At 38.7% G+C, this 27,019-nt stretch overlaps 2 protein-coding genes across 2 annotated transcripts in view; both read left to right on the top strand.

Annotated features, from left to right (window-relative positions):
* The first annotated feature begins 262 nt into the window (after window positions 1-262).
* Window positions 263-3,256, top strand: LOC307126148 (toll-like receptor 1). Its single transcript, XM_079816546.1, has 2 exons — window positions 263-401; window positions 750-3,256. The coding sequence occupies exon 2, from the start codon at window positions 751-753 to the stop codon at window positions 3,196-3,198; it is 2,448 nt and encodes an 815-aa protein (XP_079672672.1). The 5' UTR covers window positions 263-401; window position 750; the 3' UTR covers window positions 3,199-3,256.
* Window positions 3,257-4,435: 1,179 nt separating this feature from the next.
* cnot4b (CCR4-NOT transcription complex, subunit 4b) overlaps window positions 4,436-27,019 on the top strand; it is a 36,671-nt gene continuing 14,087 nt past the window's right edge. Inside the window, exons 1-8 of the mRNA XM_079816589.1 lie at window positions 4,436-4,687; window positions 14,373-14,601; window positions 16,925-17,122; window positions 20,598-20,684; window positions 20,835-20,936; window positions 24,094-24,219; window positions 24,298-24,416; window positions 24,759-24,962. Coding sequence (XP_079672715.1) covers window positions 14,428-14,601; window positions 16,925-17,122; window positions 20,598-20,684; window positions 20,835-20,936; window positions 24,094-24,219; window positions 24,298-24,416; window positions 24,759-24,962 — 1,010 coding nt within the window. The 5' untranslated portion in view covers window positions 4,436-4,687; window positions 14,373-14,427. The remainder of the gene's footprint in view (window positions 4,688-14,372; window positions 14,602-16,924; window positions 17,123-20,597; window positions 20,685-20,834; window positions 20,937-24,093; window positions 24,220-24,297; window positions 24,417-24,758; window positions 24,963-27,019) is intronic.

Genomic DNA, 27,019 nt, shown 5'->3' with positions numbered 1-27,019 from the left:
TTTTTTGTTTAATAAAATCAACTGCTGCATTTAGATCTGTTTGTCTTTCACTTTTTAGTAATAAGCACAACTAATGCAGTAACATTACGTAACATTACTCCCGTCATTAAATGTTCCATAATTTGTGCAACTGTATGTATAATAATTGCACACTTTTACCCAAATAAGGTCTCTCCCCTGGGCATTTAGGGAAGTTCAGTGTTGGGCATTTAGAGAAGTATCAAATTCTGAGAAAAATGCCATTGTGCAATGTTTTAAGTATGGTTAATACCATGTGCAAGAGTGTCTTTATAAAGTCATATAATAATGTGCACAGCAGAGCTCAAGCTGTAAATGGACAGGAGGAAAATCGTAAAAATTCTTTATTGAACATCATCTCATTTTAATGTTTCATATTAAAGGTAAATGAGCATTTATTATTATTTTTTTCTTGTCAAAGCAGATGTATAATAGTCATTTGGTGTTTTAGTAGTGGTATATGTAAAAATAACATTTATTTTATACTTTATATTATTATATTTTATTATTACTTTACATAATGTAATTGTGTGTGTGTGTTGTGAAATATGAGAAAGATAATATTTTATTATATTATTGAATTTTATTGTTACTTTATAGTATTTTATCGTGTGTGTGTGTTCATTAGCTATTCAGTTACACATTTAGCACAAACAAAAATGTATGCGTGTTTCATTAATCATTGAATATTATTTTAAATTTAACACATATTAATCTTTTTATTTTCACAGGATGTCTTCCACCATCTGGACTGTTGTTATCTCATATCTCCTAGTGCTTCCGTTTAAAGCTCTTGGTGAACATTTCGGATATTGTTCCACTGAGCACACAAAAGATCTTTCCAATCATAATCTAACAAGAATACCATCACATTTGTCAAATAACATAGATTACTTAGATGTGTCGCACAACAACATCTCCAGCATTGTTCATGGTGACCTGTCTGCTTTAACCCATCTCTGCTTCCTCAAAATCACACACTGTGGACTTCAACACATCTCCTCTGATGCCTTCAGCAGCAACTCTGAAATCAAAGTCCTGAACATCTCCTACAACCATCTGACCATCATTCCAAATTTGCATTTGCCCCAACTAAGGGTCCTAGACCTTTCCAGAAATCCATATCCCAACTATGAGCTTCCAGACTCATTTGGTAACTTAAATTACCTTTCCATTCTTGCGATTGGTAGTCCAATAGCTACTACTGTTAAAGTGGATGACTTTGTTCCTCTTCAAAATATCAGTTTGAAAAAAATCATATTTGGAGATGGAACAGAATTGCAAAGCTATGAAAAGGGCATATTTTCGCAACTCAAATCCTTACAGGAAGTCATACTGAAAGTGACTTTTTGTCAACGTTTCGACATTTTCAAAGACATGATCATGGATTTTGACCAAACACAAACAAAAAAAATTCAGCTCATTAAGTTGTTTCCAGACGAGTGTAGCATTACGACCGACCCATTCGAGGCTTTGAAAGATTTGCGTGTCCTCAGTAACTTAAGCATCGTAGACACCTGGATGAACAGCTCTGTGATGGTCTACCTGGTCAAAAATATTTGGGACTCATCTTTTGAGGAAATTGCGTTTTTAAACATTACATACAATGAGGACACTCCTGATGGCTTCCAGCTACCAGTACAGAATCACACCTTGAATCTATGCGCAATCATACTCGATGGTGTGCGTCACCATCAGTACCGCTACACTACTTTTAACATGAGTGTGGAACCAATCAACCAACTAACCTACCTGAAATTCTCAGGTACCGCAATGGATATTCTACCATGCAATCTAATTTCAGCCATAAAGTCACTAAAAGTCTTGGACCTGTCAAACAACCTCTTGGATAACAGCGGCTTCTGGTGGATTGGCTGTTCATCACACAAAGTGTTTCCAGCCTTGAGGAAACTCTCACTAAGCCATAACCGTTTCAACGACCTCGCTGAGATTGCCAAACACGTCAATGATATGAATTTCTTAGAGTCTCTTGACTTGAGTTTCAACTCTATTTCCATAGACAAGCCGTGTTTGTGGCCGTCCCACCTGACTGAACTAAGTCTCAGCAACAACAATCTAGGAAATGATGTGTTTCGCTACTTATCACCACACTTCCAGAAGATAGACCTCTCGAAAACAGGCTTAACTTTTATTCCTTTAAATATTATTTCATTGCTTCCCAGACTAACATGCCTCTATATGAGTTTTAACAGCATACAGGTCCTCCCGCCGGATATTTGGGCTCCTGCGTTAGTAAGTCTGCACATTGACCAAAACGCAATTACTTTTATCAGCCAGAAATCAATGGAAGTTCTTCCCAAGCTGAGGACTTTAAAAGCCGGCCACAATCCATTTAGCTGTGATTGTGATTCCTTTTGGTTCATGACGGAGTTTAACAAGTCACTTCTCCTAGATTGGCCACAGGATTACGCTTGGAGCTCCCCACCATCGTTCTCTGGAAGGCGTTTGGAGACGTATAAGTACAGGTGGCTGTCCTGTCAAACGGGCTTGCAGGCTGCCGTGGTTCTGCCGATGTTATTTGTGGCCGGAGCTGCTCTGGCCATCACCGTTTATGCTTGTGATGCTGTTTGGTACACCAAAATGCTTTGGGTGTGGATACGAATGAAGCGGAGAGGCTACAAGAAGGCTGAACGATTGCTCAAAGCCACCTTCCACTACCATGCCTTCATTTCCTACAGCCAGCAGGACTCAGTCTGGGTTGGCTCTCAGCTGGTACCTGAATTAGAAAGGTCTGGCCTGTCTCTTTGCGTCCATGAGAGAGATTTTGAACCTGGGAAGTGGATTGTGGACAATATAATCCATTGTGTGGAGGACAGCTACAAGAGCCTCTTCGTCCTGTCCAAAAGCTTTGTGCAAAGCGAATGGTGCAACTATGAGCTGTTCTTCGCCCAGCACAGGGCCATCAGTGTGAATGACGACTCTCTGGTCTTCGTTCTTTTGGAGCCAATACCGACAGACTCTCTGCCCAAGAAGTTTCTAAAGTTAAGAACGCTGCTAAGGCGGAAAACATACCTGGAGTGGCCCGCAGATGAACGCAAGCAGCGCGTATTTTGGTGTAATCTTAGAGCTATTCTGCAGACCGTGGACCAGAGCAAGATTTTGAAGGAAGTGGCAACAGACATTGCTGACATATGTCCTCTCCTGCCTGAAAAAGAATGAAGATCTGTTTATTGTATTTGAAAATGTCATAATAGTGTGAATAAATATGTGATTTTTGAAAAAAGAAACTTAATTCACTGTCTTTAATGAAACATCTCTATTATTCTACTCATCTACTCGGATAGCCACCCCAGATAATGTGTACAGGAAATGTATTCTTCTAAAAGTATTGGCCTGTGTCTCCACCTACTGTTGAACTTCAGAAATGGTACAGACTTATTTTTAAGGACAATGATTTTCAGGTTTTCAATACTAATCCTTTAATTGTGGACAACTAAATATTTCACCATTCAGGAATAAAAAAAGAAAAAATATAAGATACTGGCAGGCTAGCTGTCACATTTTTGCACACCATTTTTACACTGTTATTGTTATTATATGCATTTTTATTTTGGGCTTTTTAATAGGTTTATGTATTGTCAGTGTATACAAATAACTTTGAAACAACAATTCATAAAACAGCAAAGGTGTAAAAGCCATTTTATTTGCAAACAAATATTGCAATGAATAAATGTTGCAAATGTATAGCATTTAAAACACGTGTGATTTTGCTGTGACAAAGCAGCAAAGTAAGTAAAACAATTATGAAACATAATTCATAAAACAAGAAAGGTGTGAAAGGTAATGCACAAATATGAAGCCATTTTATTGGCAAACAAATATTTCAATAAATAAACTGTGCAAATGTGTAAAATTGAAACAAGTGACAACTTGCTCCAATAAAGTTAAAAAGTAAAACAATTTTGAAACATCAATTCATAAAACAGTAAAAGTATAATAGGTATAATGTACAGATATATCAAGCCATTTATTACTATATTTTACTTTACTTGTATTTACAAACATTGCAATTAGGCCTAATAGATTTTGCAATTTAAGTTTGCTCCAATAAAAATGTGACCTGATATTTCTGAGGAAAAAAATACCCATCAAACTTCAAAGTATAGATTTGTTTAGCTTTGTTTAGTAACAAATCACACAACAATTAAATACAAAATAACAGTAATAACAACAGCAAGACAAATCTGTGAAAAATATCCTAATAATACAAACTTATAAATCAAATAAGCAACAAAATAACAAGGATGAATAACTAAAGGGATATTGACATCAAATCATATATCTAATTACAAAATAAAACCTACAAAGTACTGTACGATTCTCTAAACATTTCCACTGCCTCGGAATGTATGTATGACACACTACACTACTACATTACCCACAAAAGCGTAAGTCCATCATCAACTGCGCATGCGCTGGAAAGTCACAACTTGACGCGCCCCCCTCCCTATTTCAATGTAAGATGGTGGTTAGGAGGCACTACCGCTCAACAGAGAGGCTGTAAGAAACCAGGCTTGGTGTTTTCGCATCAAATCACACAGGAGCAGTGACAAACCACCCGGGAAATTATATTGCGACCTGTTGTGCTAGACCTGGGCCGTTCAGATAGATTTTATTTGCTGTGAATCTGTCTGTACAGATAGACAGGGTGAGTATCCCACCAAGGCCTCTCTTGTCCACCGCCTCCACATTCAGCTGCTTTCCTCTCTCAATTCACCTCTTTATGACATATCTCATCCCTCATTCTCCCCCAAACTTCCATTTCTCGTGGAAATGCCTGTATTTTTGTGTGTTTTATCAGTCTTGACAGACTAACGTTAGTCGTCCAGTAGCCGAGTAAGTTAGCCGTTAGCCGCACCGTTTGACCGGCTTTTAATGAAATACACGAAAATTAATCCTGGCTTCGCCAAACACTGACTTATTTTTTGCTGTTCAGACTTGGAGACAGTGTATATAGTATACGTACACTTATGTTAGTGTATATTTCGCCTCTTGAATAACTTCTGTGTGTATTAGCTTAGCTGGTTCACCCTAAAGGCATTAACAAGGAAACAATTCATGTCTGTACATTCTTGTGTGCTTTTACATAGGGAATTTCCTTGTTGTTTGAGTAGGAAGTTGCTGTTTCTTCTCCATACAACATCATTTTACAGATGTGACGTCAAATATTTCTATGACATTGACGTTGCTCTGTTACTGCAAGAGAATTTCTTCTTCTTTTTTTGTCCGCACCCTTCATTATTGTGTGTGTGTGTGTGTGTGTGTGTGTGTGTGTGTGTGTGTGTGTGTGTGTGTGTGTGTGTGTGTGTGTGTGTGTGTGTGTGTGTGTGAGATGCGTGCTCATTCAGACCACTGACAGGAGGTGATTGCCACTGTTTTTTATTGACCAAATGCAACTTGTCCTTTCCGCAAGCAATCATATGAAGTCTCTGAAAAGAGCATATTTTTTTGTGTTTGGTGACAGCATCATGTTCTTGAACTCTGTAGTTAGTTACTGTGTTGAGTGTGCACTATTAATACTGTTTTGTCAGCAGTGGCCTTTTTGAGCTTACTGTGTGTTTTTTGTCTTTCAGATGCAAGCATATTTTAAGAAATAGACAGAGCCAGAAATGAATACTCAAGTCATGTTTTTCCAGACCCATATGACTCATTTTCTTTCTACTGTGCAACACAAAATGAGATGTTAGGCAGAATGACAGCAGCACCTTTGGTTGGAAAGAAATGGAAAGAAAGATGTAATCAAAGCGAATGGTGGCTGAGACTGTCTGTCTGGTTTGAGAGCAGAAAGTCATACAGGTTTGGATCAACGTGAGAATTTGTAAATAATGGTAGAATTGCCATTTTTGGGTGAACTTTTTTTCTTAAATGCTTTGCCTTTGCATGCTTTGATTCGACACTGTGGGCTCCCCAGTCACATTGTATTAAATTTCATTTATCTGTTTAGCAGATACTTTTATTAAAATAGTAAGTTTCAGATGTTGTTTTAGAACAAGGCGAGTAAAGGCCCGTTCACACCAAGAACAATGGCAATATAGTTTTAAAAAATCATTCTAAATATAAAATAGTAGAGTCTACACCACAATACTAACGATAATGGCACAGAGGAAAAATATATTGTTGTAATCACTTTCAGAATTTTTTTTTCCAGCTGATGAATGCTAAAAACATCGCCAATCAGAATCCATTCTGCTTTCAGAGCTCAAGCATTTAAAGTGACAGGAGACATAACTCCAGCATGCACTTAGAATAAACTGAACAATATTCAATAAATAAACAATTAAATGTCTGCTTGTTTGGATGGATGCTAATGTTGTTATCATTTTATTTATCGCTCTTGGTGTGAACGGACCTTAACGGAGAGTATTGCTTGGGCTGTGCTTCTTTGGGAGCAGGTTTTAAGTGGACAGGGATGTCTAGGCCCGGTTCCAGTGCGCTGTCAGGCATTGTTTGTGCCAGACACAATGTTTGTGAGACACTTTTCTGGCAAGGGTCACTGCTGTTATGTGATCCTGAATGGACATCTTGCCTCGGTGTTCATTTCCTTAGAAACTCTTCGTCTTTATAGTTGGTTGAAAAAGTTGCACCTTTCAGGCCGAACAATCCTGGTGCAGGAAAAAGTCTTTTACTTTCAGCTTTAGTAAGATCTGAAACGAGATCATTTTGTAATTTTAAAGCTTTTTAGTTGACTGATCGCCATGCCGTGTCCTGAGCTGTGGGCCGTGTCAGATATGTTCGAAAATGGATGCACCCTTTGTCTCATAAAGTGTTATTTTATTGTTTTTTTTGTGCTTTTATTCTGTCAGCCCAGAATAGCTTTTTGTGGTACAGACATATCTTTCATTCCTCGCCAGTGCCTCTTCCATCTGCTCTTGAAGAGCAGCCCACAAATGGACACGACTCCCACTCTGATGATAATTTCAGCTACTCTCTTCTATGACATCAGAACGATGCCAGCTGAGACAACTGTCTATCTCTTCACTAAGTGTGTTGGCGTACTGCGTTTGACCTCGCAAAAGGCATGTTTTTGAGCCTTTTATTTTATTACAAATTAAACTTCACAGTGTTTTAAATTCAGTCTTAAAGAGTTAGTTTTGTCATGAATTACTCACCCTCATGTCGTTCCAAACCCGTAAGACTCTCGTACATCTTCGGAACACAAATCAAGATATTTTTGATGTAGTCCGAGAGGTTTCTGAACCATCCATAGGCAGCAACGTCATTGCAACATTCAAGGCCCAGAAAGGTAGTAAACAACTACAACCTTAATGTTGTGAAGCGATGAGAATACTTTTTGTGTGCAAAAAAATAAATAAAAATAATGACTATATTCAACAATTTGTTCTAGTCTATGTCAGTCTCCTACACTGTTGATGTAGTAAACACAGTGCAGAGCTTCCAGGTTCTACATCAGAAGAACGCCGGCTCACCATTGGTGAACTCCGCTGTTCACGTGCGCACCACAACGCATGCGTCTGATGCTGACGCAGGAGCTGACCAATGAGGTGACGTTCTGACGCAGAACCCGGAAGCGCTGCAGGTGTTATTTTTGTGCGCACAAAGTATTCTTGTCGCTTCACATCTTTTAAGGTTGAACCACTGTAGTCACATGAGCCCCGTTTCCACCGCGGGAACTTTACCCAGGAACTACACTCTAAAAAACTCTGGGTTAAAAACAACCCAAGTTGGGTTGAAAATGGACTAACCCAGCAATTGGGTTGTTTTAACTCAAAGATTGGGTTGTTTTATGCAAACATTTAACCCAACCGCTGGGTTAAAACAACCCATTTACTGGGTTGAAACAACCCAATTGCTGGGTTTGTCCAACCCAACTTGGGTTGTTTTTAACCCAGCATTTTTTAGAGTGTAGGGACTTTGGGGTGGTACTTAAATGGGGTGGTCTAAATAAAAAAGTCCCCCTCAAAAAACGGCCCTCCTTGCGAAGTAGTACTTTTTCCAAAGTTCAGGAACTTTCCGGTATGGGACTTGGGCGCTGAACATCCTGATTGGTTGAGTTCACGCAGCATTTTATTTCAACCTACACTCTCTCTAAAAAAAAAAAAGGTTCTATATGGCACCAAAAATGGTTCTTGGCTCGTAATCATAGGGGAACCTTTTTAAGTGCTATATAGCACCAATTTTGGTTCTTCAGAGGTTCTTCACCGGTTCTTTGACTAAGGTGCTATATAGCACAACTGAGGTGCTATATAGCACCGCTACCATATACAGAACATGTTAAGATATGGTGCTATTTAGCACCAAAAGTGGTCCCTCTATGATTACGATGAAGAACCATTTTTGGTGCTATATAGAACCTTTTTTTTTTTCTTTTTTAGAGTGAAAAGTCTGTTGCGGTGTGTGCAGTAAGAGTTGTTTACTATTCGAATTAACTATGGAGTTAAAAAAATACGACTGATTATCTAACGTCTAGGTTCAGGCTTTAAGTTTAAATGCGAAGGACAAAATCCAGTGGGAACTGGAAAGTTGCGCGCAGTCCTACGTCACCGAACTAATCTTCACGGTACTTTAGACAACGATGGAAACGCAGGCAGCAGCAGGTCCTGGGGGAAAAAGTTCCTGAGACAAATTGTTCCTAGTAATGTTGGTGGAAACGGGGCTATGGACTATTTTAACGATGTCTTTACTACCTTTCTGAACCTTGAAAGTTGCAGTGACGTTGCTGTCTATGGATGGTTCAAAAACCTCCTCGGATTACATCAAAAATATCTTTATTCGTGTTCCAAAGAAAGTCTTACGGGTTTGGAACAACATATGGGTGAGTAATTGATTTCATTTTTGGGTGAACTATCCCTGTAATGTATAGCAGCGTTATTACTGTGTAGTTGAGTTAAACTAGTTTGTTGTTGTGTGTAAGGATGTTTCATTGAAATCAGTGTGTACTAATAGGTGTAATTGCATGTTCACCACTTTTCAGGCCATCGATTTGCCTGGCACATAAAATGAACTGTCTATTGTAGAAACGCGCTTAAAAGGGTACAAAAGACTTTCTGAGTCAGTCTTCAAGGCTTTATTTTGTGGTTTTTGTTGAAAGCTGCAGTTTTGTACAGTCTGATCCTTTGTGTGGCTACTAGCACTCTGTCGTAAAATGGCTTTTATGATGTCTTGTGAAACCCTTCGATTTTCTTTCTAGACGCCTCAGTGTTGGCTTTCTATTAAAGGTTCTGGCAAAAGTTTTCTGAATTATTTTGACCATCAAACATGCATGTTTATAGTTATTAGTACTACAAGTGAGTGATCAGTTCATCTCTCGGGGTCTCAGGCAACAAATAATTGAATTAATTCAGTTTGAAGAGGTCTCAGTGAGGTTTGGAGAAACACACAGAAAGCCCGATCGGCCTGCAATTAGCAGTTTGAAAGTTTTGCTTTGTATGCTTTGAAGAAAGGTCATTCAACATTGACCCCTGCACACCGGATTGAGTGTCCTTCGGGACGTCCTTTCAGTGTTCAGCTCTCATGGCACACTGGGTTAATGTATATACGAAAACATCTATCATCGCCAAAGCTCAAACACTGTAGCCTTAGATCATTGTTTGTCCCTACGCTTTCCCAGTACCTTGCAAACATGTTTGTTAGTCTGTCTGCTCGGAAGAGATTTGTGGGTAATTCTGTTCCCTTTAGTGGTCAACAATCACAATAAACAGATTTCTGTTTAGTTTAATCCAGTTTGGTATGCGTTCACACTCATTTTACAATCAGAATTGGCTCTCTGCTACTGTTCAAAGGTCAATTGTGACTTTTTATTGGAGTTTCAGTCCTTATAATGCATCTTTCTTTCACAACATGTGCATGTGATGTTGGATGCCAGAAGGAATCATTCCCTGCACAGCTTGAGTGTGTCTTTGGGGTTTGTAATCATTGTGGTGAAATCAAATCCCCTTTTTTACGAGAGTGATGGTTAAATATTTGTTATGCATCATCCCCAGCAGGGGCCAGCGGAAAGCTTTCATTACCCGCAGCTGATATCCGCCTCTATTGGAAAGGAATCTCATCCTCACTGACAGTGGGAATTCCTTCTCCATGCAATTCGTGGGGATGACAAAAAAAACCTCACACCCTGTTTCTAATTCCATATCGGCACGTTAAGGAGATGGTGGGGTGAGACCTTGTCGATCTGCGGAAGTGCTGATTACCCTACATGTAGTGCAGACCGCCCTCTGCGTTCAATCAGCATTTCCCTTTTAAAGGGAGATTCAAGGGGCTGACTCCTCCTGCTGTACTCTGCCTGCCCAGTATGGATATTTTTAGAATGCTCCCTTTCCCATCCACCCCCCATCAACTCATACTGACCGGCTCCTCTTCACACTCCTGGTGCTTCCGCTACTGACGGAGTGACCATAAAGATTCATGAAATCAAAATTGGACATTTGATTGCTTTTAGTCTGTGTCTGTTAGTTATGAGGCTTTACTGCTCAAAAGTTTGAGGTTGAGATGTTTTTTGAAAAAAGTCTCTAATGCTCACCAAGGCTGTATTTATTTAATCAATTACAGTAAATATAAATATTGTGAAATATTATTCATTTTAAAATAACTCACTTCTATTTTTAATTTTATGTCATTTGTGATGAGAAGGCTGAATTTTCAGCATCATTACTGTGTCACATGTTCCATCAGAACTAATACTCTAATATGCTGATTTAGTGCTCAAGAAACATTTCTTCTTATAAATGTTAAACAGTTATGCTGGTTCATAATTTTGTGGGAACTGCGATACATTCTTTGAATAGAGAGTTCAGAAGAATAGGATTCAGGCTCATTCCAAATCTAACTAGAAATGTTTTGTAATATTATAAATGTCTTTACATTACTAATTTAATGTATACTTGCTTCATGAAAGTACACCCCCCCCCCAAAAAAAAGTCTGACCCCAACCTTTTGAACAGTAGTATGAATGCTACTGTACTGGGCTTGACAATAAGAATTAAGCAGGGTTTTTTTTTTTTTTAAATAAAGGTTTGTTAGCCACCAAGTGTTAGCTTTCATGCATCTTTTAATTTTACAAACGGGGACAGTCTTTGTGTAAATGTTTTTAAGTCATGTTAAAATAACATTTAAATAAGATCATATTTACAACTTTGAAGCGCTGGAAAAAGTTGTATGAAGCACTTGAAAGTCCTTGAAAAGTGCTTAAGTTCCACTCTCAAAAAGTTTCTGAAATGAATAATATAAACACATTCGACTATTTCTGCCACAATACCATGGTTACAGTTAGCGTTACTACATTAAATACATGGTCAATGTTGGGTTTTTTTTTGAGTGAAATTGCAAATTAACCAAACAGTAGCTTATACAAGGTAATAGATCAATGACAAACATGCGCATACAGAAGAGAGAAAAACAAAACAAAGTAGAGATGCTCCGATCAGCATTTTTGGGGCCGATTACCGATCACCAAGATCATGATCTGCCGATTGCCGATCACTGCTGATCACAGAATGGCAGGGGAATGGCAATCTTTTATCTATAATCTTGCAGAGTTTGCACCATTTGTAGAAATGAAACTAACTCTAAATTAACTGAGTCAAGATCTTGAAGAACCACCAAGTGTTTATTTTAGAAAATGAGATCACTTAAGGCTACTGTAGGCCATCTTTCCCAAATAAATGTATATAACAAATGTATATAATTATCTCACCTAATTATTTGATCATGCAGTGCATTTTTTGTTTTTAAAAACAATTTTTCAGGTAGGTCTAACATTAGTATTGAGGTAAGAAATACTAAAGACATTTAATAAGAAATCAAATGTAAATTAATATTGGTCTTCCCTGAATAAATTATAGATTAATCCTTACACTTAAGGTTGCAAAAGTTAGTAATTCAAGAGCAGTGAGTGTCATAAAGGTTCATCAAACAACACAAGACAAAGAGAAACTCAGAGACAGCAGCAGTTTATTCGACAGCTGTCACTTTAAGAGCGAACACAGATACGGTTACATGCAGTTGCACAAACGTTCACTCGCGAGTCACAACTGGGTTTACGTGCATACTCGTCAAGACGGTCATTTAGTACATACATTTTTGTGTATCTGACCATTTCAGCGCAATTTGTACTCGCAAGCTTTTTGTGAGATGGCGTGTGTGTGTGTGTGTGTGTGTCTCTCCAGACCGTGCGCGCGAGTGCTGAGCGGTTTGAACACTGGCAAGACTTAAAAATAAATGCAAATTATAAACTTTAGTGACGATGCGACACTGCCTTGATTGTGCAAAGTGGCAAATCCTGTGTCAACTGTGCAGCTCGATTTTAGTGCAGATGTGATGCGCTGATGTGAAGCCATTTGAGCATTTTGAAAGGGAGAGAGAGCGCGCGCACGTGGTGATTCACGCGCGCTGTTTGTGAACTTGCGTCCCACAGAAAGTTTTCAAATGACTGCGCAAGTTATTTAATATAGAAATATGAATTGTACCTCACCTTCAGCATTATAATTATTTTACCCGCGCCGGAAAGAGAATGAGACTGTGTCGCTGCATATCATGCCCCTAGCTCTCACGGCAGGTGGGGGTTTTTATGTGTCGTCAGCATGAGATCGGTTCATGAGATCGGCCTTTTTGGAGACCGCCGATCAATCATCCCAAAGCGATTATCGGCAGATAGAGATCGGTTGCCGATCAATCGGAGCACCCCTAAAACAAAGAGAGTAATATAGATAACGATATAGTGGTGTATGCAGGTACATTGGTAAGTTTAAGCAGTGGGATATTTTAGAGCTATAGATATACATAGAGGCAATTTAAGACAAGCATAGTACCAGTAATAGAGTTGTAGTAGAAGTAGTAAACATACTACTAATAATAACAATAATAATAACAATAGTAGTAGTAGTAGTAACTACAATAATATTCATGATAATAATAGTAGGAGTAGTGGTAGCATTAGTAATTTTCTAATAATAGTAATGGTAGTAATAATAATAATTAAAATAAAATAAAATGTATTGTAGATATACACAATTCTCTAGGTCTGGGAGCCGCTCCACAACTGCCAGTGAGCACAACCAACAGACCCTCCCGACATAGACACCTTCCTCCGATCCACCTGGGTCTCCCCACCCCCCCATTTCGCAATTTTTCTCCTGGTTTCCACGTCAGTGATGTTTCATTTGATATCTATGGTTTATTATAGCAGAATTCTGTGCTAAATTTGAATGCTTCTCACTTGATCTCCAGTGTTTAGCAACTGTGTTGTATGATCACGATTGGCCTGCGAGTAAATCTGTTCTGAGCTCGCACTGCACTATCATTGGTCCGAGCTGATGAACATTCCTCGCTGCATAGCTCAAATGAGTATTGCCGTTTCGTTTGCCTTTTCCATTTGATGTTTCTCACTAGTGTCACCTCTAACAAAATTTAGTCACATTGGTAGGCAAAACTGTCACAAAATGTCTGGAGCCCTGACTATAGTTTTTAAGGCACTTCTGTTCTGCTTCTATAATGTGTTTGGCAAAAGTTTAACGTGGCATAGATGAGTCTCTCCATGGAAGCTTTATATTCCGGTTTGTTTGAGCACAAGGCTGTCCTGTATTTGTTCCCATTTGGGAGCTTCGTTCAGACCATTGTTTGATAAATGAACCCCATAGGGAAGTGCCTCCAGGGAACGGAAGTGTCTCGGACAAACCACTGTTTTGCTTGTCCATGTTGTTAATACAGAAGAGCTAATAAGTACAGCAGAAACAAAGACATTAAACCAGAATGTGACCACAAATATGGCCAAAAGAACATTGATTGGCACTAAGAGGTAAATTAGCTTTAAATTAGCCCCCATTTAAATTAGCAAACTAGGACACTGACATTAGTTTTCACTAGATGAAGATGCTAGCCGTCACATTCCCACACATAACACCACAGAGACATTAGATTGGTTTTCAACCAATACGTCCTACGTTCAGCAAACCTTGTCATGAGCCCACAGATCTGTGTTCCATACGAGGGTCCAAAACCTCATTTTCAGTAATTGCTGAATCTGCACCTACACATTTAGACAACTAGTTCACTGGATGATCCCTAGAGGATACATATGCTTATTATTGCAACTGTTGCAATTGTTTGTGTGGGTGTTTGTACTTGTCGATTCCAATTACGCCTTCAATTCCTCTTATCACTTGGGTTTTAAACTCCTCCCACACACACAAACACATACTAGTAGCAGACTCATTATTGACTCTCTGATGCAACCTCTAGTTTGCTTTTGGTTTTGCTTAATTACACCCTTTTGTCTGCATTTCTAAATCTAGAAGCTTTTATTTGTTTCGAACTTAATTAAAATGTAAATAAATATGAATTAATAAAATTTTTAAATAATCTTTTTTTTTTCTCATCAGCTCTGCCCCTGAACTGTGAGAACACCCCGCTCTTTTCTCTGCGCCGTGCCATAGGATGTCCCACAGCCCTGAGGTGAAGGAGGATCCCATGGAGTGCCCACTGTGCATGGAACCATTGGAGATTGATGACGTCAATTTCTTCCCCTGCACCTGCGGCTACCAGATCTGCCGCTTCTGCTGGCATCGCATACGCACAGACGAGAACGGCCTCTGCCCGGCCTGCAGAAAGGTAACAAATAAGCAGAGGATCCCGTGGCACATTCATTTGTTTCTAAGAAATTGCTCCGTTGGGGAGCTCCAGGAGATGAGACGTTTTAATGGCTAGCATTCAGCATCCCAGGGAACTTTGCTGGAATAATTCACGCTCCTGCTGTTGCCTCAGGTTCTGCCTGATTTTATCGGGGCTGTACGGCTCTGTGGAGGGAACATGTGCCGAACAACAGGCCTCCAGTGCTTGTTTTCGTTTTATAAACACTCCCAGACACTCACTAAAACCAGCCCCTGTAGTGTCCAGTTTACTGCAGCTCCTTAACCTTAATGTGCTTAATGCACATTATTATATCCATGTTTATTGCAGCATATATCATGCAATATTATCATCATTCCAGTGGATGATCTTAAAGATAACTCCAGGGTGCTTAATCCTTAATCAGCAGCATATTAAGACATCTTAAATTTGCATTTAAAAATTAAACGCCAGTTTTTCCCACAAATTAGAAACCAATTTGTGGTGGCGGGCGGGGGTTGAAGAGGGGGTTGCCACTTTGCATTGGAATTCTCTATTTAAACCTTAATTACTATACTAATTGTAATATAAATAAGAAAAATATAAGAAGAAAAATATTTTAAATGGACAATAATTATTGCACAAATAGGAGGCCTATTTATTACCATAAGACCTCCTCAAAATATTCAATAAATATTATTAAACTAAAATATAGAACATTTATTTCATTGAAAAATAGTTAATTTGTATTGTCACATTTGACCATCAATGAGGTGCCTGTACACACCGGGACGAATATCGCACGCGCTTATCGCCAGCGTTTTTCGTGACGTTTTTCGGCGCGTCTTGAGTGTTCACACCCAAGCGGTTTTCATTGGCGATGCGCCGAGTGAACGTGCACATTCAGTAGATGCGCTCCCGGTACACAAGGTGGTGCTGCGGCACTTACGCTTCTGACACTCGCTTGTCACACAGAAGAAGAGGAGAGACAGTATTTACGTGCTTGCCAAAACCACAGATATATTATGTCTATGGCAAAACCATTCACACACTTTTTGCTAACTGGCAAGCAGCATTAGCAGCCCATCTTCTTCTTTGTCTACTTACTACTTCTTCGTCGTATCAATGTGTGCTCGGCAAGAGTGTTTTGTGCTTGAGCGCCACCAAGTCGTGTTTTACTGTCACTTCAGCAGCTCCAGGCACGTGAACAAAAGCGCTGATCTCATTGGACGGCCAGTTTTTAACGCGCCGCGTCAAAATAAAAAAACGAACCCGAGGCGTTTTTTTTTAAATGACGCTTTTACGCCTGGCGTTTTACGCGTTGGTGTGAACACTCACATTGGCGCCCATTGTTTAGTCACGAGGCGTTAAACGTCGGCGATAAACGCGCGCGAAAATCGGCCCGGTGTGAACAGGCCTTATGAGTGTGACCAATTAGTAAGGAATACCTGAGGGCTAAATACAAGAAAAACATTTACATTAATGTTAACAATGGTGCATCTCCATCACTCTCCATAATAAAATGATCCTGTAAATGTGGTTGACGTAATAATCAATGCACACTATGCTGTACTGTTTACCAAAAATTGCTGCAAATACCTGTATAGTGAAACTGTTGTCTATCCATTCAAATGCATTGACAGCGCTGGTTTGTTAGGAACTAATGAGAGCTCCATGAACCACGTGACCGCGCGTGCCGCCGGGAAATGAGAACATGTTGCAACTCTGTTTTTCAACGCCTCTGGCTTTAACTGTTACACATTAGCGCCACAATGCTATTTATTGTTTGCTTTTCGTATTTGAAAAAAAAAAGCTTACTTTGTTTCATATCAAAAGCAGGTTGGGCAGTTCGAGAGCGAGAGACGCGCGTGAGGGACGGAGGGAGAGCAGGGAAAGGGCATACTGCTGAACGAATACGCTGCGTGTTTTAAACTGCATAAAAAAAAAAAAGAATAACAACACGCAATAAGTGGCGGCAGGTGTTGATTCTGTGGTGCACCGCCACAAATTAGTCTATGTGTGGGAAACACTGAACGCTGTGAAGTCTTGAATAACACATTTATGCATTTTAATATTGCTGTTTGTTAATATGCATTGTTACATATAAAAATAATTCAAATTTAGCATTTCTTTCAGATCTCAGATCTTTCTGATTTTGACATTCAATTGTGTTGCATTTATTTAATTTTGTTATGCCATAAATATTGGCTTAAATTCTGATAATAAACTTTTTTTTATGTTATTCTGTCATAACCTGATTTAGTGAAACAAGATCCATCTTCTAGAATTAAGTCATCTTACGTCTAGAATCTTATGTTTGGTTCAGCCCTATCCAGAAGACCCTGCGGTGTACAAACCTCTCTCTCAAGAGGAACTTCAGAGGATAAAGAACGAGAAGAAGCAGAAGCAGAATGAGCGGAAGCAGAAGATCACAGAGAACCGCAAGCACCTCTCCAGTGTGCGAGTCGTCCAGAGAAACTTGGTGTTTGTGGTGGGCCTTTCACAGAGACTCGCCGACCCCGAGGTGATTCAGCAAAACTCAATGCTTTCCTGACCTTTGTGTTACTGATGTTGTTCACATTGAATATAAACAACTCAGGAAGTCCATATTCAAACACCAAAGCTTAATCTTGGTGGCTTTTGGTAGTAAGCGCTCAATTCACCCACATATGGTTTCCATTTTTAAGAAATGTTTCACTGCAAGCAAGATATAGAAAGGTACACATTTTTGCATTTTCTCTTCTTCTGTGGATGCCCCATCAAGGTCTTAAGTGTTTATGTGTTTAAGTGTTAAAAAATGAAGGTCAGGGAGCTTTTGTGCTAGCTGCTGAAACAAGACGTTCATGACTTGATTATTCAGACACTTTGACCTGACCATGTTTTGCTTGCGTGTTTTTTCTCTAATGCGACCTTTTACACCACAGACTGAACAAAATGAAGCATTGCTTGGTAATTGGTTGACCTAAATTGGTATTATCTAATTGTGTACTTAAAGCAGCACTAGGTAACTTTTCAACCTTTATAATATATTTTCAAGACTCTTGTGATGATACATCGACTTACAATAGGTTGAATGACACGTCTGCCATAGCCTGACGGGGTCTGTATCGTTTTTAATCGTACTTTTAAACTTCGGGTTTCGGGTAGTAACCGACTGCTTTACGGCATATACATCACTTCCACCACCACCCCCACTTCCTTAAATTCGGACGTGCGAACCCAACTGTCATTTGTTTGCCGAATGTTATAGTCATGGCCGAAGCAGCACAGAAAAATAAGAAAGCAAAGGTTTTGTCGGAGGAAAGCTAAGGAAAGCTAAAAGAGGAAACGAGAAAGTGATCGGATTAAAGGCAGGACGAGGATCAACATTGGGCCAGCGTTTGCTCGTTGGCGTGAACTGAAGGAGGAGGGGCTACATTCTTGCAAGTAAATACATAAGATGTACAAAATCATATTTTAGGATACCTAACATGTCTGTGATATCTGTTTATTTGTCTTGCCTCAAGCTATAATGCAAATGGATTTTTCAAATTTGCAGATTCATCTATGGTAGCTTGATATTGTAATATTGACGATATATGGTTATTACCTACCATTCAAACATTGAATTGAAGTATCATAGATTCTGTAAAACGGTAACCAATAGACTAGGCTACTATAATGACGCTGGCTTGTAAACGTGAGCATCGCGATCATTTGGCGTTTGAAAAAAAATAAAGCCCATGAAATGATATTCATATGACATGCTGAAACATATGCCACTGTAACGTTACCTGGGATGAAGACATTTCACACGCGACGCAAGCAGAACACCTGCATGTGAACTCCTGCAGTGTTCAGGGCTATCATAGTTGTCATGTCAACAAATGCACGTGCAATGCACCCCTGATGTAGAATGACAGTTTACGACTGTAGTAGTGGACAATACTGTTTCCCAACTGTAGGGGGACCCCGAGAGCAAAAACTACCTAGTGCTGCTTTAAATTGAACAGCTGATTGGTTGATTGTAATCCATTACATTACCTTTCTATCAAAGTTAACTGACATTATCAAGATACATTTGTTCCTAAAGAGTTCAGCTCTGAGTTCGTCATATTTTATTAACATTTTCTAAACTAATAATGTGAGAATGTTGAAGGTGTCTGAATAAATTTTGGTTTGACTGTCACATCACATTCAAATTAAAGATAATAACACAAGCACAACAATTTCTGTAATTTGAAAAATATAATCAGTAGAATAAACAGATTTAAACAATAGCAAATTATTGTATTATGTAGTCCTATTATTGCATTTTCAAATAATAAAGAAATTGTTAAAAACATGAATAAAAAGCAAACAACAGTGCACTCAATAATCTGGTAAATTGGTGTACTGTGGGAATCATATTAAAGACAAGGCAACACTAATTTTTCATATAGTACACAGTGTATATAATGTTTAAATGCAGTGTATTATATGTAAAAGCATTTGCCTTCCTATTATTAGAGAGAACTGAGAGAACAAAGACAGTAACCTAATGAAGATTGAGAATTGGAGCTCAGGTACTGGGTTCCCAGCGCTGGTAAAATATATTGCAAAAAATAAATAAACAAAATCCCTGCCTACGTCATGTATTGGCTGATGCTGATAATATTAAAAATGACAAATATCGGCCGATATCTCGGCCATGGCAATATACAGCTCTGGAAAAAAATAAGATTGACATTGATTTCTCAATATTAAGTGGTCGCTTAATTTTTTTCCAGAGCTGTATATCTGCCGACCGATAGTAACTACTGGTGTCAATGTTAAAATGTGCCTTGTGGCGTCACTCTCACTTTATACTTTGTCAGATATGAAAATATTATATATATTGGTGCTTTCAAAGCATCTTTGCCATGGGAAAGCACCTATGTTCACTAAATCTACTATTACCCATTGATATGGCTTGATATGTTGTACAGGATTTCTACCATCTAGCTGCAAGAAATTTCTTGAAGATGTGAAGATTTGATTTTATGCCATATATCATCAACTGAAAAAAAAACGAAACTAAATGGTTTCCTGGGAAAATGGGAGAAAGCTACCTGCCCACTAGCTGCACTTAGCCTGCATTAACAGCCCACGAAAAACAGCTTTCACTCTCTTTTCGCTCCTATCTCTCTGACACTCTCTCACTCTACAGCTGACGTCATGTACCCTGAATAGCTCTCAGCAGAGAACAAGTTATTCAGTGTGAGAGAGTGAGAACATGTCTTCTAATTCCAGTCCGAATGATATTAGGAGCACAGAGCTTAAAAACCACATTTATATTAGTGACTGTTTTTCAGAGGGGTCTTTTGATTTATGGGATTTATCTGAATTGTCTTTTATGTACTAATAGTCCCTTGACATATCAGTCTTTGTGCGTTTGTTTATTTCACACCAAGGGTGTGAAAAAGAAGAAAAAAACAGAAAGCGAGTGAAGTTGCTTTACTCGAACAAAGACCGCAAAGAAACATCCGGACTGCTTTCACAGTTCAAGAGTGACCAGAATCTCAAAAGCACCATGCCGTTTAGGCGGACCCCTCCGCCAATAAAATGTCATTCACTCGCTAGAGACCTACTTGTGTGCCACACTTCGTTTTCAGTGCTGATTTGGCTGAACATTGTGGACATCCTGTTCATAGTGTTTTGGTGGTCGGTTCTCAATACAGTATGTCATTCACGCAAATCCTGTTTTTATCTCGCCCTCAAAAGCCTCGTTGCATAAAATGGTTTACTTATGTAAGAAGTAGAAATAATCTTTGTTGTTCAAATGTGTTTTAAATTGTTAAATGATATTTGCCGCAGTGCTGATAGTGTATATTGAGTAGATTTCATATGGCTCTCTCATGTAATAAATGGTGATGAGTCATATCCTTCCGATCAATCATGATAATCAGACTCAAATAAACAAACTGCATTTGCTTGTGCTGTAGATGATCTCCAAACAGCAATCAGGTCTTTTTAAATATATAATTGATGTCTGATTGCAGGTCTTAAAAAGGCCGGAGTACTTCGGGAAGTTTGGAAAGATCCACAAAGTGGTCATCAATAACAGCACTTCTTATGCTGGCTCACAGGTGAGCTTTGCTTTCTTCTTGCCTGCTCAAATATTTTGCATAATTTCCATGAACATGTTTTTTGTTTGCTTTTTTTAATTTTTATTGATGCTTATTTTATCTTCATTTCTGTTTTGTCTGATCTAATATGCTTTTTATTTTTGTCTTTAGGGTCCTAGCGCCAGTGCCTACGTCACTTACATTCGGTCAGAAGATGCCCTCAGAGCTATACAATGTGTTAACAATGTTGTAGTAGACGGCAGAACACTTAAGGTAAACTTTGTGTCAAAAATAGTTCAATATAAAGTAGAACTGTTCAGTTATGGGTAGGCATTGAAACAAATTTGCTTGCAGTTCGATTCGATATTGATTAATTGGGGCTTATTAGGTACCAGTATGTGGCAAATCTCCTCAAGGAATAGAATCTCAACTAATGCTGTAAATTATGCAGGGAACCCCAGTTGGTACATCACTACAGGGAGTGCAGAATTATTAGGCACGTTGATTTTCTGATCATATTTTTTTTCCAGGCACATTTGACCAATTCCAAACCACAGTAATCCTAATAACTACTATTGATTTAGTATTTAATAATGTATAAGTGATATATAATTGTTCATGAAGGCTGGAAATGAAAAACACCTTATATTCAGGTGTGCAGAATTATTAGGCATGTTTTCTTTTACAGATAAATTGAGCCAAAAAAGAGATTTAACTCAGACTGAAAAGTCAAAAAGTATTAAATGCCCATGAGAAGGATGCAATACTAATGCAATACTAGACATTGCAGTTAAGGCATGACCATTGGACAGTGAAATGCTCGTTGGGTCAGCAGGATCTGACAAAAACATGTGGTGAAGTAAAGACACCTGTTAACTGCAAAAGAATTAAAGGTCCCATGGCATGGCATTTTTCTATTATTTTATAATGTTTCCTGAGGTGTACTTATATTGTTAGTATGACTTTTACATCATAAAATGTCATAATTTAGAAATAAAAGGCATTTTTTCTATACTGCTGTTTGCCCTGTGGCTGAAGGCCCTGCTTCAAGAGGCGTGTCTGCTGTGAGACTTCAGTAAAAACGCCCACTGTTGTGATTGGCTGACATCTTTGCATTTTAAATGAGCGGAGGGGGCGTGGTTTAACGAGGTCTACGAGGCACAAGCTGCTGCCAGAGAAACGGATGGACCGGAGTTCACTTCACATCAGTTCTCAGCATGTCTGAACTGTTTTAGTTACAGCATATACTTCAGGTTATTAGTCTATTTCTAGTCGGAGGGACTGTCACTCATGTCAGAAAGTTAGTAACTTTAGTAAATTATGGATCAGCGCTGACTGGAGACGCGAACCGTTTAGAACGATTCAGTCCGATTTGGTGAACCGATTCGGTTCACTAAAAAGAACTGGTTCAAAAGAAAGATCGTTCGCGAACCGGACATCACTAATGTACCAGAGACGGAGCTCAGCGATTGCTAACAAAGTTATTTATAGTAACTACTGAGTTATGAGAGCGCTGTCAGTCAGCACGAGTTTATTGTGTTTGTATCTGAGAGTTCTGAATAAACACGAGTCCCAGTCACACCGAGTCCGTCTTCATCATTATTACCAACTTTGTAACACATGCAAAGTACCATTACAGCGAGATGAATGAGTTAAAAGTAAGTGTTGATAATAGCATTATTTTTAAAATAAAATAAAAGCGTCAATGACACGCGTTGAGTACACAGCGCAAACAAAGACACAACAGCAGTAATCGAATGTAATCCAGTTTATTGTGGGGAAAGCTGGCTAGCCCGGATATGCTCACGCTTACCCTCCTTCTGCTTAATCTCACGCCGCGTTTGGTGCCTCCGCTGTGGGCCAGATGCAGTACTGGGGGTCGGGGATGTTGAAGGCCAACGGCCAGTGCAGAGCTTCGGCGTGTGTGACGCCGATGTTGAGCAGAAACTCCCGACTGTATGCACATTTTAGAACCGATAGACGCGACGAGGACGTACAAAAACACTGACTCACAAGATAGAAAACACGAAAACACCGTTCTGTCTGGAGAGAGAGAAGCCGCAGTGTGTGCACGAATAATAAATAATTAGCTACACATCAGAAATCACGGATCACAGATCAGAAGGAACTGAAAAAAGACTTCTGTTTTCATTTGTACATCCAAACACTGAGAAACTGCCAGTGTTCACTCGTTCACAACCCATGATCTCTCGAGCGCTTGCATGGGCGTGCCAGATTCTCTGGGCGGAGGAAAGGGAGGAAACCGTTCCTGCTTGGACGTCAAACCAGGAGACTTCAGGATTGGCTCGTCTGGCCTGTCATTTTCTCAAAGGCAGAGAAAGACAGCCAGAACTCGGTTTTACACCGATTAACATTTCTATCCACTTGGGGACAATATTCAGGCTAGGGGAACTCATATTAATGTTGAAAAACCTCATAAAATGAAAATTTCATGCCATGGGACCTTTAAGGTGAAGAATTAAGGGTGAAACCATCAGGAACCCTTTAGTCTCCAGCGCTACCATTTTCCAAAGCTGCAACCGATCTGGAGTCTCCAGAAGTGCAAGGTGTCAGGATCTCAGAGACTTCAGTTAGGTAAAGAATCCTAAAAAATGACCCCCACTAGATAAGAATCACAAGCTGAAGTGTTGTAAAATACATGAAGTTTTTTTTATAGGCTTTATGGACAGATAGGTTGAGAGTGACTCTTGAAGGACCAGCACCACATCCTCTAGTACCACTGTTTGAAGAATTCATCTTCCAGAATCTGGCAGTACGTTTTGGGAGTTCATTTTTAGTCCATCTCTGCAAAACGGACTTCAGGATGGACTAAAATGAACTCCCAAAACGTACTGCCAGATTCTGGAAGATGAATTCTTCAAACAGTGGTACTAGAGGATGTGGTGCTGGTCCTTCAAGAGTTTATTTATCTGTAAAAGAAAACATGCCTAATAATTCTGCACACCTGAATATAAGGTGATTTTCATTTCCAGCCTTCATGAACAATTATATATCACTTATACATTATTAAATACTAAATCAATAGTAGTTATTAGGATTACTGTGGTTTGGAATTGGTCAAATGTGCCTGGAAAAAAAATATGATCTGAAAATCAACGTGCCTAATAATTCTGCACTCCCTGTATAATATTAAAGGTTAAAATGATCTAATTTGTATGCTACTTGCATTTAAATTACACTTAAGGAAGCTTTTATAATAAATTTTTTATAATTTTTCTACTGTTTGGTTGGTTTTAATGGTGGCTGCCATTAAGCATTGATATCGGTTTAATCGATTAATTGTTTGAAAGCGAGAAATGTATATATTTTTAACCCAGACGACTATATTTTTTGCTTGTACAATATATCTATTTTTTGCTTGTACAATATATCTAAATATGCCTGTTTGTTTGTTTGTTTTTTCACGCAGGCTTCGTTAGGTACAACAAAATACTGCAGTTATTTTCTAAAAAGCATGCAGTGTCCCAAACCAGACTGCATGTATCTTCACGAGCTGGGAGACGAAGCTGCTAGTTTCACAAAAGAAGAAATGCAGGTAACGTTGCAGCCTCCTGCAACCTCTTAACTGACGTCGATGGTCTTGCATCTGAACTCTTGACATTTGACATTGCAGGCAGGAAAACATCAGGAATATGAACAGAAACTCTTACAGGAGCTCTACAAAACAAACCCCACCTTCCTGCAGAACTCAGCAGGGGAGAAGACAAAGGGCAAATCGGGCACATCACAGTGGTTAGTGCTCAATTGTACCTTTCACAGCAGCTCCAATAATTTATTTGATATATATAAATATATATATATATTTATTCATTTATTCATTTATTCATTCATTCATTCATTCATTCAGAAATAACGTGCATTGATATATGGGAATTATTTCATATTTTTCCATTACTTTATTATTCTAAAATGTAGAAAAGTTTTATAAAGAATTGGTATGTGTGTTCAAACTTTATTATAATTTCATTATAATATAAAGTCATTATAATCTGGTCAGCTAAAGTTTTTATATTGCATGAAGTAGATGGAGCATCTCATAGTTTTGTTGTTAATTTTGCATTTGTATTATGACAGTTCCAACGGTAACAACAAAGAGGCGTGGCCTTCGTTACAAACCACAGGAAAGGTGCCCAATGGGCTTCCAGAACACCATAAGACCCCACCCCTAGATGGCGGCTCAGACTCTGAAAACATGACTCTAGACGGTCTGGACACAGAGCTGGGCCTTGGCCCCGTCGCTGGTCTGCCCCCCTTCTCGTCAAACTGTGACCCTGTCAGGTAGCCAGCCTGTGAACTTCTGAACTGTGCCTTCTTCTGTCAGCCTTTTTCTTTGCCAAATTGTCTAAAACATTTCATCTCATTCTCAAAGACTTAATGGCACCAAGGTTACAGTGTTTAAGACAGTAAAATTCAAATACATTTTGTTTTGTTTTTTAATTTGACATTTAAGTGACATTTTAAGAATGTTTTGTCCCAAACATCTTAAAGGGATGGTTCACCCAAAAATGAAAATTCTGTCATCATTAACTCACCCTCATGTCGTTCCAAAACTTTAAGACTTTCCTGCATCTTCGGAACACAAATATAATTTTTTATAAAATCTGAGAGATTTGTCCCTCCATTGACAGTCTACGCATCTACCACTCTGAGCTTTTGTTCTCTGATCAATATTTATATATGAATAAAAGCCTAAATTCAATCTGTTTATCATTTGGACTAAACCGCTCAATTAATTAGTTTAGTTTTTTACGATCTCTTAATGAACTTTTTGAAGCAACAAAAGCCGCGTTTCCACCGAAATTACCCGGAATTATTTGTACCAGGAACTTTTTTCCTAGGAACTTTTTCTCCCCCAGACCTGCTACTGTCTGCGTTTCCACCACGGTCTAAAGTACCGGGAAGATTAGTCAAATTAGTCCGGTGACGTGGGAATGCGCGCGACTGCTCCTCCCAGTCACCGACGGACAGTAATCATTTTTGCGCGATACTATCTGCCACAATAACAAGTGGAGGTGATGCAAGCAGCGCTGCTTTTGCTGGTTATGTATACACATTACCAACACTGCTTATTTAAACGTGCACTTTCACCTGGTTTGACCATTTTAATGCAAAATGGGATGATGGGCAATCCAAAATCTGAATGTGTTGTAATAGCTCAATTCCAAAACAAAATATTTTCTATAAAAGGATAATGAGGTTTCAGTCATTCATGACAGATGTGTGAAAAGTTAATTGAATGAAAACAATAGACTGAATTAAGCGGTTGAAAGATTAGGTACTAGACTGCAAGTATTTTATTTTTTATCACAATAACATTCACAAAAACAAACAAAAAATCACATGACTAGTATTATGTATTATGCTTCATTAAATGCATAATTTTAGAGACTTCTTCCTCAAATTTGAAATGAAGCAGGACCACACTTAAGGCCTCACTTAAGTTGTGGTTATAAGTTATTATACTACATTCACATAGTTATACATTTAAAAATATAATATTTGGGTTTTCTAGATATGTTTATGTGCATAATCAGAAAGACTTGCGAGCAGCAGCCCTTTATTGGCTTCCTACACTATATGAATACAATTAGAATGTGGTTATATAGTTAGAATGTGGAAATTAAAGACACATTTTACTTTATTTTAGACAGATTAGTTCTTACAAAATTAAAATAAAAGTGTGCAAAGACAAATTACTAGAACAATAAAATGAAAATATAAAATGTGAAAACAACAATATAATAAAAAAGTGTATTTTTCAGTAACCTGTCCAAGAGCTGTGCCAACACGTACAATATATAAAGTACAAATGTGGTAGTGCAAATGCTTCATTCAAGCGGCTCATTGTGGCTACTTCTTGAACGACTGGACAAACTGTCCAAGAACATACCGAAACCCGGTCTGAAAGTCCCTCTGTTGCCGTCTGCTTTCTTCCGCTTCTGACTGGTGGAATGCCAACTCTTGCCTCCTCATCTCTCCTCGGTCTGGCTCTCAAGTAACAGCTGCATATATTGATCATGCTGTTCTTGTCCATGCTGCAGGACAGCCCGGTTAGCATCCTCCATGTCCCTCAGTGCATCAAGAAAGTCACAGTCCCTTTTCCTTTTCTCTAAGTAGAAAAATTGCACAGAAACACATGGAAATTAATACACAAGGCAACCATGAAACAATAGAAACCATCAATTAATTATTTAAAGTGTTTTCACTATAAATAATGAACAATTGTTTGCCCAGCTTGAACAATGCCCAGTGTGCAATTTTTATCATGGGCAATTTAAGTTTACAATTAAAAACAACAAAACTACTAAACCATTAAGGATTACACATCATTTTTT

The sequence above is a fragment of the Gobio gobio genome, assembly GCF_949357685.1.
Source record: "Gobio gobio genome assembly, chromosome: 5".
Classification (NCBI taxonomy): domain Eukaryota; kingdom Metazoa; phylum Chordata; class Actinopteri; order Cypriniformes; family Gobionidae; genus Gobio; species Gobio gobio.
The sequence above is the reverse complement of the archived record's forward strand: the minus strand, read 5'-3'. Positions and strand labels throughout refer to the sequence as shown.